Raw genomic sequence first — 12,891 nt, forward strand, 5'->3', positions numbered from 1 at the left:
CTTTACATTTCAGAAAATCAGGTGAAAATTGGCGATTTTACGCAACCTTGACATTTTACCCATTTATATAAAAAAAAAACAATCAGCTTCTTGCTTTTGAGTGGTGAAGATTTGATGACAAAACTCAAATGGTAAATTGAAATTTCAGGTCAATTGGATGAAAATTGATGATTTTATGTGATTTTGACCAATGACCTTTTGATGTAAACAAAACAATCAGCTTCTTGCTTTTGATTGGTGAGCCAATTCAGTGGACCCATATGTAAATTCTTTAAATTTCAGGTCAATTGGATGAAAATTGATGATTTTATGTGACTTTGACCTTTTGACAAAATTATTAATTTGCCTTCTCCATATTATCATAATAAAGCATTGGTGAAAATTTGATGACAAAACTCAAATGGTAAAAAAGTTATGGCCCGGACAGACGCACACACACACAGTCAGACACACACACAGTCAGTCAGACACACACAGTCAGTCAGACACACAGTCAGTCACACACACACACACACACACACACACACACACACACACACACACACACACACACACACACACACACACACACACACACACACACACACACGTGATTGCAAAACCCATCTCCTGCTGCACAGGGGACAGGCTAAATATATAAAAGGAAGGATATCACCATCAGTCCCATTGTTTGATGAACCTTTCTTTAATCATGTAAATAATTACACATAGATGAATATATAGCAGACATAAGGAAAGGCACAGGAATGTTGCTGAAATGACACATCCTTCATAGAGCTTTGTTTACCTTCTTGTAATCGCATGCAGCTTCTCCCACAACATGGATTTAAGTAGTTAATGTAAAGCTACTCCGACAACAGCTTCGCAAACCTATCCTTAAATGTTGCTATCGAGCATGAAAAGGGTTACTGTGTAAACCATTGTGGAGGAAGGGTTAGTTGGGGGGGGGGGGGGGGGGGGAGGGGAGGGGTATGGGGAGAAAAAAACAACAAAAAAAACAACAATCAGACGCTTTCAGAAATGCTAGAAAGACAATCCATTGGAGTTATCCCTATCCCTCCCTTTCAACCGCCCCCTCCTCCCCCCACAAATGCCCGGTGGCAATTTGCGAGCCTTGACTGGATGTTATATGGTAATCATATGAACTCAACAGCATGTGTGGGACCATTCCGCAGAGCAGTTTACTAATTACAATACTCATGAGAATAATATAAAAAATAATTACAGGAAAAAGATAATTAACGGAGAGTTGTAAACAAACACTCCAATGTTATCCCAACAACAGTCAAGCGTAACCAGTGTTTTTAACAGCAGCATACATCAGCGTTTATAGGCACAATGGCTGCTGAACGGCAGTAATGGGAAAAATATACAAGTCAAGCAATTAACAGGTTCAAGTATGTTGTTTGATGGCTTAATAATAGTCTCGTTTTCGTCTCGTTATATAACAAACACAGTCTCGTGTTTGCAAACACAGTCTATAAAGCACACACAGTCTATAAAGCAAACACAGTGTCGTTATATAACAAACAAACTCCATAGATTATCAAAACATGAGTCCGCTTTACCCCAGCCCCCCAACAAACAACAAATAAAATGAAGGGCATCACATTCCGGGTCCGAGAACACGACATCCAGCCGCCATGACGTTCTAGATTATTTATTTATTACAACATCTCACCTTAGACGGTTTGACTTTCAATTGTCCTCCTCTCTCTCCCCCTTCCCAAATTAAAAACAAAAACAAAAAACAATTGTACATTTCACTGTTCGTCACATTGTTACGTCGGGTCGAAATCTCGTTCATAACAAAATTAATTATAAAAGAGTGTCCGTCATAAGGGCATGAGGCTGGGCCTGTAAAGTTGACGTGGAACGCATATACTGTACACGGGAACATCATATAGTGCATACAAGGATAAGGAGTAAATAATCCGCATCAAATGCACGGATACATCAAATGTCTTTGGAATGTCTGGCTACATTTCCCGGGTACCTGCAGGAATACTGCACGAGTGCACGTGCTGGACTCGTGCGAAAAATAACGGCTGCTTACATAATCGTGCTGAAAACTCGACGGAAAATAAAAATCAAGCAAAAATAAGTTTCAAACCCCGCAGTCTGGAGCTTTGCAGAATTCCTCAGATACCGATTATTACGTCCTTGCACAAAGCGTTTCTTTGGCTTCAATCGCAGCTGTAGATCATCGTTTCTGAAATTGTGAGCTGTACAATCAATGAGAGCAACAGAGGAAAAAAAGAAATCGATGATGAGGACTCTTTACAGTTCATAAATGTCTAAGAGCATGTATAATTTTGATTCAAACGTCCGCCGAACTCGAGCGCAAGTGATAGAGGTCCCAACAATTCTCGTGACGTCAGGAACACCAAATTACTCCTTTCTTTATTGTATCTATAAGGTGCTATTCACTTATGTTATGTTTTTGCAACAATGGGGGAATTGTTTTTTTTTACCCCCCACCCCCATTCAATCACCTGGCCTATTCATCTGGGCCTTCTTTTCCCTCCAATTCCTCCAATCTCTACCCAGTGCATCTCACACTTCCTTCTCTCCTGTCGATTTATTCAATCCGTTGAAATTTCTTCCACTTGGTCATCATCTCCCTCACTTCCGCATGTATACATAATAAAATAGATGAACATTAAAGACAGAATTTGTTCTAAACAACGAATGAATGACTTGCTGCTCTGGCCAATCACTGCTAAATCCAACATGGAGGACCACACATGTTTTGGTATGCTACAATTACACACATGTACTAGTACATTGAAATAACTGAGAGGTAAATAAGCAAGAGGTAGCTTTCCTCTTCAAGACCTAACACTTGTTGAATCAAAATACGGAATCTCAACTTTACGTGATAAAAGCAGCACCTCCAGCCGGTACACCTGGGCCTAAAAACGCCGATTTATCTCTGTTCGCTACAAGACCAGATCTGCAGCAAGGTACGAGAGTTTCACAGTAACCCGAGGGGCAAGAGATTAGGCAGCACACAGTAGAGCAGCATTTGTGCCACATGTGTAAGCACACGCAAAGTGGTACAACGCACGAGAGTAAAAGGCAGCCGATGGACACTGTCACACAACACTTGGAACAAATACTGTGTGTGTTGCGCTTCACAATGGAGATGGAAACGATCACCTTGTTTCTGGTCTCGGTGAACTTATGCCGTCCACTTTAGGCACCTGAGAAAGAAAACAAAACTTGTGTTTGCTTACTGCACGTACACCAAAGGTTATGGGACACTCAATCTTACATACGATTCGTAAAATAACCTTGGGGAGGGAGGGTGGGGTACACGGTTGGAAGGTGAGGAAGGAACAAACACAGACAATACATGTGTCTCTCTGTCTAACTGCGTTACATTTGGTCGTTACTTATCCAATTCCAACCAAACTTGCCAGGAGGACTAAGGGTCACATGAGGGAGGTTGCAGCGACTTCATTTGCCCCCCTCCCCAAGGTGTTTTTTCTGGATTGGGAAAAATCCGTGTCAATGTGTATCGATAGCATATCGTGGCGTTTTTCCAAGGCCGCTTGTAATCCCAAAAGTAACAACACTAATGATAATAGCATATTATTAATGTTATTACAAAGCAAAACTAAAACGGCACTCAGTAGAGAGCAAACCTCCACCAGGATTGACATATATATATATATATATATATATATATATATATATATATATATATATATATATATATATATATATTTTGTATACTGAATCGAGGCTCGTGAAAGAGCTAACATTTAGTTCACAAACAAATCAACCAGACAAACAAAATATATAAAAAGAGGGAGCGGAAGACAAGATGGGGAGAGAAGGGGAAGGGGAAGCACATAAACACAACATTTGACAGCAGGGAGATGTGTGGGAGGGAGAGGGCTTGGGGGGAGGAGGCGTGGGAAGGGGGGGGGGGGGTGGGAGAAGTATGAAACACAAGGACACCAAGGACTTCCAGGACAGAAGTTGGTATTTCAAAAAAGTGGATTTGGGGTGAAATTAGCGGGGGTAGAAAAGATCAAGGTTTTGGAATGTTTTGTATCCCACTGATAGGTGGGATCTGGATTTTGACCTGACCCAAAATCGAATCGGCTTGTTCTCGTCACATAACCAGCTCATCCACCAAGTTTTAATAATAATAATTATAATGCATTTATTTTATATAGCGCTTTTCAGGAAGCCCAAAGACGCTTTGACGGAGTGCAAAACTTAATGCATAGCAAAACATAAAAACAATTGCAAAAAAGAAGAATCAATAGGGAAATATTCAAAGCACAAAGGAGGGAGAAGGAGAGGAGATAGTCAGGGGTTAGATGCTGCGGGTTAAATGTTGAATGCAGTGCTGAACAGGTGGGTCTTGAGTGATGTTTTGAATGTGGTGAGTGAGGAGGAGTCTCTGATGGTGTGAGGTAGTGAGTTCCAGAGGGTGGGAGCAGCGATGGACAAGGCCCTGTCCCCCCAGGATCTGAATTTGGTCCGGATGGGGGGGGGGGGGGGGGGGTCAGGAGGTTGGTACCAGCAGAGCGGAGGTTGCGGGTGGGAGTGTGTCTGGAGAGGAGGTCAGCCAGGTAGGATGGGGCCAGGTTATGGAGGGCTTTGTAGGTCAAGAGGAGGATTTTGTACTGGATTCTCTGGGAGATGGGGAGCCAGTGAAGCTTGCAAAGGACGGGGGTGATGTGGTCACGGGTCCGGGAATGGGTGAGTAGACGGGCAGCGGAGTTCTGAATGTATTGGAGTTTATTGGTGATTGTTGAGGGTGAACCATAAAGGAGGCTATTGCAGTAGTCCAGACGGGAAGTGATGAAGGCGTGGATGAGGGTTTCTGCAGCCACGGAGGAGAGGGATGGACGGAGACGGGCGATGTTTTTCAGGTGAAAGAAGGCTGTCTTTGTGATCTGTTTTGTCACAAGTCGACCACATCTTTTTGAAATATCGTGCGTTAGAGCATTATATGTGTGGACAGTAGGTTAGAGCATTTTCTGCATCCAAGGACCTGGCTTAGAGTGAAGTTGTCATGTTCTTAAATGTATGCCACGGGAGGTGGTATAGCCGACAGGGATTAAATAGGAAAGTGTAATTCCTATGTGTTCTCTGTAAAGCCAGGTAGGGCACCAAGAAAAGTGAGGATTGGGGAAAGTTGAGTGGATTTGGCTGTGTCTATCTCATGTGGCTTTGAAAACCTACCACATGATAGGTGGAGCCATGATGGGAGTGATGGGTGCTGTGGACGTGCCTGTGGTGGAGGTGATAAAAGGGGCCTTGCATGAGGGTAGGGTCAGTGGGAGTGAGTCAAAGAAGGCAAAGGCTGTACGTGGGTGGTCCCTCTTTGGTGCCGTGGCTATGGGGCTGACCCAGGCTGCTCGTTCGGGAGACCTGCCCAATGAAGCCTGCTTCCACCCTATATCCTTTGGAGGACCTTGCCTGCCCCCTCCACCTACTTCTCAATTGTGAGTGAATGAGATCGTGCTCATGGCATCATCATTTTTACCTTCTGCAATTGGTTCATTTGGGAAAACTGGAAATTTGGATGGAGGGATTGGGGTGGGGGTTAACGAGGGTGGAAAAATGATATGTATATATATATATCTATATATATATATATATATATATATATATATATATATATACATATATATATACATATATATATACATATATATATATATATATATATATATATATATATATATACATATATATATACATATATATATACATATATATATATATATATATATATATATATATATATACATATATATATATATACATACGTATATATATACATACATATATATATACATACATATATATATATATACATATATATATATACATATATATATATACATACATATATATACATACATATATATACATACATATATATACATACATATATATATATACATACATATATATACATACATATATATACATACATATATATATATACATATATATTAGGGTGGGCTTCAAAAAATCAAAATGCAGATTTTCTCCGGGACATGGTCTATTTTTGTTCCTTTTGGTGTCAAAGGAAACCACACCAAATGTGAATGGAATCCAATAATATTTAGGGGTGCCACATCAGTGATGAATTTTCCCCCATGCAAAAATAGGAATTCCCATTTTTTGGGCTGTATATACACAAAATAAATACATAATTATATATATACATTAAATATAATATTAAAAATAAATATATAGTAAATATACATTAAATAATAAATATACATAAATACACATTATACATTATATATATACAATATATTATATATACAGTTTTGAGACTTCCTATGATCACTATCTGGGCAATTTTCATGCATGTTTTGTACAGGTTCCCGGGGTCAGGGGTACGCTTTTTTAGTGTGTAATATGTAGGCCTAACTTATTGACTGTGGCTCTTTTGTAGAGAGTGACCCTGTGGAGTAAGAATTAACAGGATTTTACCCACATTCTTGCTTATTTTGCAGATATGGCATGTGCTAGTACCAGTGTTTCATTGAAAACTCGGGCTCAGGATAATGTGTATTTCATTGGGTCCACTTCTGGAGATGCCATCAAAGGTGCCAAGCTCCCGACTGTGCATCAATCTCTTGTCCTGTTTTTCCATCACCTGAAGAAGGAGAATCGCACTGCCCGGTAGAGTGCAACCCTCACCATTGAAGAGGTTGTGAAGTTCTGGGAAAAAGCTCACCTACCTACAACGACGAAGCAGCACTGCATCCATCGTTTGGAGGGGCTATATGAAGAATGGAGGAGCCTCCAAAAAGGTGCAAAGCGGGGTGGTGCGACCCAAGAGAAAAAGGAAGCATCCTTCAAGGCCTCCTTGGAGAAGACGTTTGATCTTAGGCATGCAGATTCGGAGGCCATAATCACCAACCCCGAGGACAGGAAGTTTCTTCACGATCAATTCTCAGAGAGGAAGGCTTCAATGGGATCTGTAGACACTGTGTTGGAAGCAAAAACGAAGCGAAAGAAAGAAAGGGAAGAAAAGGAGAAGACTAAGGCAGAGAAGGAAAATAAGAGACAGGAAATGGTCATGAAGGGTGCTACTGCTATGGAAGTCACAGACTCAGACTCTGACTCTGAGACCACGGCACAGGCTGGTTCTTCATCATCTGATGGTGGGATATCTCGTCCCAAGAAAAGAAGGCCTATCAACATTGTCACTCCTGAAGTCGCAGCTTCTTTGGATCGTACGAAAACAAGTGACCGAATGGCTGTCCACAACTTGGCATCCATTTGTAGAGCAGTAGGATGGGATCCTGCAGAGCTGGCACTGAACCGATGGACAGTGCGGCGGAATCGCATGATGCATCGATGCAAAACCATGGACGAAATAAAAGAAGCATTTCATCATAATGTGCAGGGTCCTTTAGTGGTCCATTGGGATGGAAAGCTTCTTCCTGATGTCACTGGAGATTTTGTGCATGTGAAGGTGGATCGTCTTCCAATCCTTGTGTCCAACCAGTACCATGGAATGGAGCAGCTGTTGAATGTTCCCAAGTTACCTGACGGGGGAGGAGAAGCTATGGCAACCGCTGTAGTGGACACACTGAAGAGCTGGAACCTTGTGGGCAAGGTGAAGGCTTTGTCTTTTGACACAACGGCCAGCAATTCAGGTGTTCGTGGAGGGGCTGCTGTCCTCATTGAAAAGAAGCTACAGACTGAACTAATTCATTTGGCTTGCCGCCATCATGCGCACGAAATCATTCTGGGAGATGTTTTCACCACTCTTTTCAGTCCTTCATCAGGCCCTGACATCCAGCTTTTTAAGTGGTTTCAGGCGGAGTGGCCGTCCATTGCCCATCACCAACCAAAAAATGGATTCACAGATCCTGATACGGCAGCTGAGTTTGCACAGAACAATGACATGATGGATGAAGCTCTGGAATTTGCTCTTGTGTGTTTGAAAGATCAGCAGCCACGAGATGATTATCGTGAACTCCTAGAACTGACTGTCATCTACATGGGAGGAATCCCACCTCGTGGAATCCGGATCATGGCTCCAGGAGCAATGCACAGAGCCAGATGGATGGCAAAAGCACTATATTCACTACAGGTGTTCATGTTTCGGTCAGAGTTCCACTTGACACTTCGAGAGGCGAGAAAACTCCGAGCCTTCAACATTTTTGTCTGCCTTGTGTATGTACAGGCTTGGTTTCGGGCTCCACAAGCTATTGAGGCTCCCCTGAATGACATTAACCTCTTCAAGAAGTTGGAAAAGTTTGAACAAATCAATCAGAAGATGGCTCAGGCAGCCTTGAAGGCACTTGGCTGCCACACGTGGTACATGAGCCCAGTACTAGTGGCATTTGCATTCTTTGACACCAGAATTGACAAAGAAAGCAAGATCAATATGATTGAAGCATTGAAAAATGACGGTGAAAACCCCTCTCCAAAGAGACCAGCTATCAAACGAGGAACCGCCCTGTCAATCGCTGGCCTCATAACAAAACACACCAAGCATTTCTTCAGCATCCTAGGGACCCCAACTGATTGGATGGATAAGGATCCTGGTTCATGGGAGCAAGAAACCAGCTTTCAGGAAGCAAAGAAAGCCGCCAGTGGCTTAGTCGTGGTGAACGACAGGGCAGAAAGGGGTGTCGCATTGATACAAGACTACAATAAGCTCCTTACAAAGGATGAAGAGCAAAAGCAAGCTCTGCTCCAAGTTGTTGCTGCTCACAGGAAGATGTACCCCGATGCCAAGAAGGCAACAGTGGTGAAACAGGCCCAGAAATAGGAGTTACATTTCTCATTATATTTGGGTTTTTTAATATTATGTGATATGGTGTCTCTTCATTTTATGAACTGAACATTTGGATTGTTATCATTGAATTTGAGTTTTCATAGCAATATAGTGCTATTTGTGCAGCTATTGTAACTTGTGTTTGCTAGAATACAAAGAAAGTGAGTGGAGGGTGGATTTTCATAAAACAAACTTCTGGTTTTGCTTTCGATCTATATATAGAAAAGTTTTGTAGACACCTTTAGTTTGAAGGCTGATGTGGCACCCCTAAATAAAATCAGATTGCTTTCATATTTGGTGTCTTTTCATTTTTGAACAAAAGGAACAACATAAAGCCATGTCCCAGTAAATATTTAAAAAAAATTATTTTGAGCACCACCCTAATATATATATATATACATACATACATATATATACATACATACATATATATACATACATATATATACATACATATATATACATACATATATATACATACATACATATATACATACATATATATACATACATATATATACATACATATATATATACATACATATATATACATACACATATATATATACATATATATACATACATATATATATACTGTATATACATATATATATATATACATATATATATATACATATATATATATACATATATATATATACATATATATATATACATATATATATATACACATATATATATATACATATATATATATACATATATATATATACATATATATATATACATATATATATATACATATATATATATACATATATATATATATACATATATATATACATATATATATATACATATATATATATACATATATATATATACATATATATATATACATATATATATATACATATATATATATATACATATATATATATATACATATATATATATACATATATATACATACATATATATACATATATATATATATATATATATATATATATATATATATATATATATATACATACATACATACATATACATATATATATATATATATATATATATATATATATTATATATATATATATGACTGCTTCAGTAGTGATAAATGAGTCAGGTAGGTTGAAGTAGACAACAAAAGGGGCGGTTTGCAATTTAATCTCTCATGGACAAGGGATAAGGCTACTACATCTCTCCCACGTGATCTGCAATCCTCACGGGATACCCGGATTGGTTAAAAGATCAATTCACCCTCCCAACGGTTGATGTCACGTGACGATTTTCAAGCTTCCTCTTCACTTCAACATCTGCCATGAACAAGGTGAGTGGATTCTCACCGAAACGTTGGCTCCACCAACTTGTAAGTCAGCTTTTCAATTACAAACCTTTACTGATTTAATTTGACTGCATGAATCATAACAACCTGCATCAATTTGAACAGATGGTTCCAACTTTATGGTGCAGTTTTGTAAGAGTTTTAGAAACTGTTTTTGCAATTTTCTGCTTAAATGAATGTAACTCTCAATGGTGAAGAATCACTTGAAGAATTCTATTATCCAGATCCAGATCTTCACCAAAATTGAATAATTTCGGCCTTGTCACACACCCAACCCAGCCTCTCCAGCAAATTTCCTCTGAATTCATCCACAAAATTTTTGAGATATCCTGTTCACAAACAGACAGACAAACAGACAGACAGACAGGGGTGAAAACATAACGTCCATCCACCTTCAGTGGCGGAGGTAACAAAGCACTGATCCAAGAAAAAGTACAATGAACCTTTAAAGATGAGGAAAATCAGGAATGATCTTTATCATCCAATTAGAAGGCACGTGATGACATGGGGCTTGGCGTACCGTGTATCATGGTGAGTTTGTAGGCAGTGAATGCAGCAGTAATGCATGCCACAGGTCACACAGGTGTATGGAGCCAAAAAGCCACACACGGAGCAAAGATGGCGTGGTGGGAGTGACGATGGAGGAACGCAAGCGGTAAGGTAGTTTGGTTCGACGCTGACACTCAAGTTCTAGGAAGCAAAACACGGAACCTTGATAATCGTGTTTTATGACAACAAGCAGTCACAGCCATCTCAGGTAATATTCGAGTTATTCTTTTTATTGAACAATTGCACATGCACATACCAGACCACGGTGCCAATTTGTGCACCATTTATACGGGCATCTTTTCCTGACACCCAGACATGGTGCACAACATCCATTACCCCTGAACAACATATATTATGCCCAGATGAGAACCAACACTTTTGAGGAAGTAGTTTTGTTGTAAAGTAAATGTCCCTCAGCAATTTAAAAATGCTAAAGATGTGCGCACCTCTTCCTCCAGCAGAGTTTCAAAGGATTTCCGGAAACGTTTCTTGAAATGCTCTCTCCGTGTCTTCTTTTTCTTCTTGGCTACGCACAGTCATACAGTTCATTAATCACCATGTCACCCATGTGCCAAGCAGATGTACACCTGAACGTTTTATGGATGATCATGGTGGGGAACTCAAACTGATCAAAACTGTCTACGTCTACCGAAGCACCACCTGGCCACCACATTGTAAATATTTGATTATGTCATGAGACGACACAATTAGTGATACAACATGTATATTTTTATTACTATTTTTTGGGGACAGCACACCCAAACTTGAAATGAATCTGCCTAACTCCACCTATTCCCACTTCCTTAACCCCAAAGTAGCACATGTTTTATAAACCTGTTTTATCATAAATATTTCGGACAGCAATTCACCAGGTTTTGTGCAATATTACGGAAAGGGCGCCTTATAGATACACCTGCCATACAAATGTAATCATCCATCCCATGACAATGCACCTGCAATACTGCTTTGTGCGCGAGGGGAATTTTCTTTATTTATAGGAGTTGACTGTTCCTTGTGATTATAGTGAATTTTTAAGCAAAACATTCTGAATTTCATTAATTTCTGAGCATTGTGTTCCTTTACCCCGGTGTGTACCCCGGTTTAGAATAGGTACACCGTATCCCTGCGTGTCGTAAGAGGCGACAAAGGTTGGCGCCAGGAAGGGCATCCGGCCATAAAAGCATTGCCTCAAAAGAGAACCATGACAATTACGATGACATATCGGCAGGGTACAGCCCGAAGTACCCCGTGGGGGACCCCACTCCCTCTCGTCAAACTCAAGGTGGGGAACCCGATCGAAGCAAGGCTGGAAATCATTCCATTTATGACGACGGAAACGTCTGATGCCCGACGTGGAGATCGGTTTCTGAGATTTGGGGACATGGAATGTAGGGACAATGACAGGGAGATCAGGAGAAGTGGTGGAAGTATTGGTCAGAAGAAGAGTGGACATATGGTTGTGTGCAGGAGATGAGATGGAAGGGAAGTGGTGTGAGAATGGTGAAGGGTAGGGCAGGGACAGAAATACAAGTTTGTGTGGCAAGGGTGCCCTGAGAGCGTGAATGGTGTTGGTGTCCCTGTTTTCTGAGGAGTTTGTAGACAAGTGTGGTGAGTGTGACCAGAGTGAGTGAAAGGTTGATGATGTGAAAATGATGATTGAAAGCTCTTGGTGAACATCATCTCGGATATGCTCCGCAGGTTGGTCGGAGCGATGAAGAGAAGGACAAGTTCTGGTGTGCAAAAGAGAAGCTGATGGAAAACGTGAAAGATGAGGATGTTGTTTGGTAGGTAGGAGGATCCTAAATGGACATGTGGGAAGGGGTATGGACGGTTTTGAGGGAGTTCATGGGGTTACGGATATGGTGTGAGAAATGAAGAAGGTGAAAGGATTTTGAGTTTGCTGATGGAGCTGATTTGTTGATTTGTAATACTCAGTTCCAGAAAGAGAGTAATAAGCTTGTTACATACACGTCAGGTGGTCGACGACAACCGTTGACTACCTGCTGGTGCGTAGGCGAGATAGGGGGCACCTCCGGGACACAAAGGTGATCCCGGGGGAGGAGGCTGTTTCACAGCACGACTTGGTTGTCTGCGACATAAGGGTGAAAGGTGCGAGGAGAGCTCGGCGGGTGAAGTACCAACCGAGAATGAGGGTGTGGAGGTTGAAAGAGGCAAACAGTGGAGGGAGGCATTATAAGAGAGAGGCTGAGTATGGTGGAGGATGATGTGGGTTGAGCTTGAAAGTGGTTGG

General features: G+C 40.7%; 1 protein-coding gene across 1 annotated transcript in view; it reads right to left on the bottom strand.

Annotated features, from left to right (window-relative positions):
* Nucleotides 1-666: 666 nt before the first annotated feature.
* Nucleotides 667-12,891, bottom strand: part of LOC137432433 (zinc finger HIT domain-containing protein 1) — an 80,402-nt gene continuing 68,177 nt past the window's right edge. Inside the window, exons 3-6 of the mRNA XM_068124369.2 lie at nucleotides 11,087-11,166; nucleotides 10,612-10,781; nucleotides 3,163-3,206; nucleotides 667-2,225 (exon numbers count right to left, since the gene is read on the bottom strand). Of these exons, the coding sequence (XP_067980470.1) occupies nucleotides 3,185-3,206; nucleotides 10,612-10,781; nucleotides 11,087-11,166 (272 nt within the window). The 3' untranslated portion in view covers nucleotides 667-2,225; nucleotides 3,163-3,184. The remainder of the gene's footprint in view (nucleotides 2,226-3,162; nucleotides 3,207-10,611; nucleotides 10,782-11,086; nucleotides 11,167-12,891) is intronic.

This window comes from Myxine glutinosa, chromosome 8 (assembly GCF_964187855.1).
Source record: "Myxine glutinosa chromosome 8, kmMyxGlut1.1, whole genome shotgun sequence".
NCBI classification, from domain to species: Eukaryota; Metazoa; Chordata; class Myxini; order Myxiniformes; family Myxinidae; genus Myxine; species Myxine glutinosa.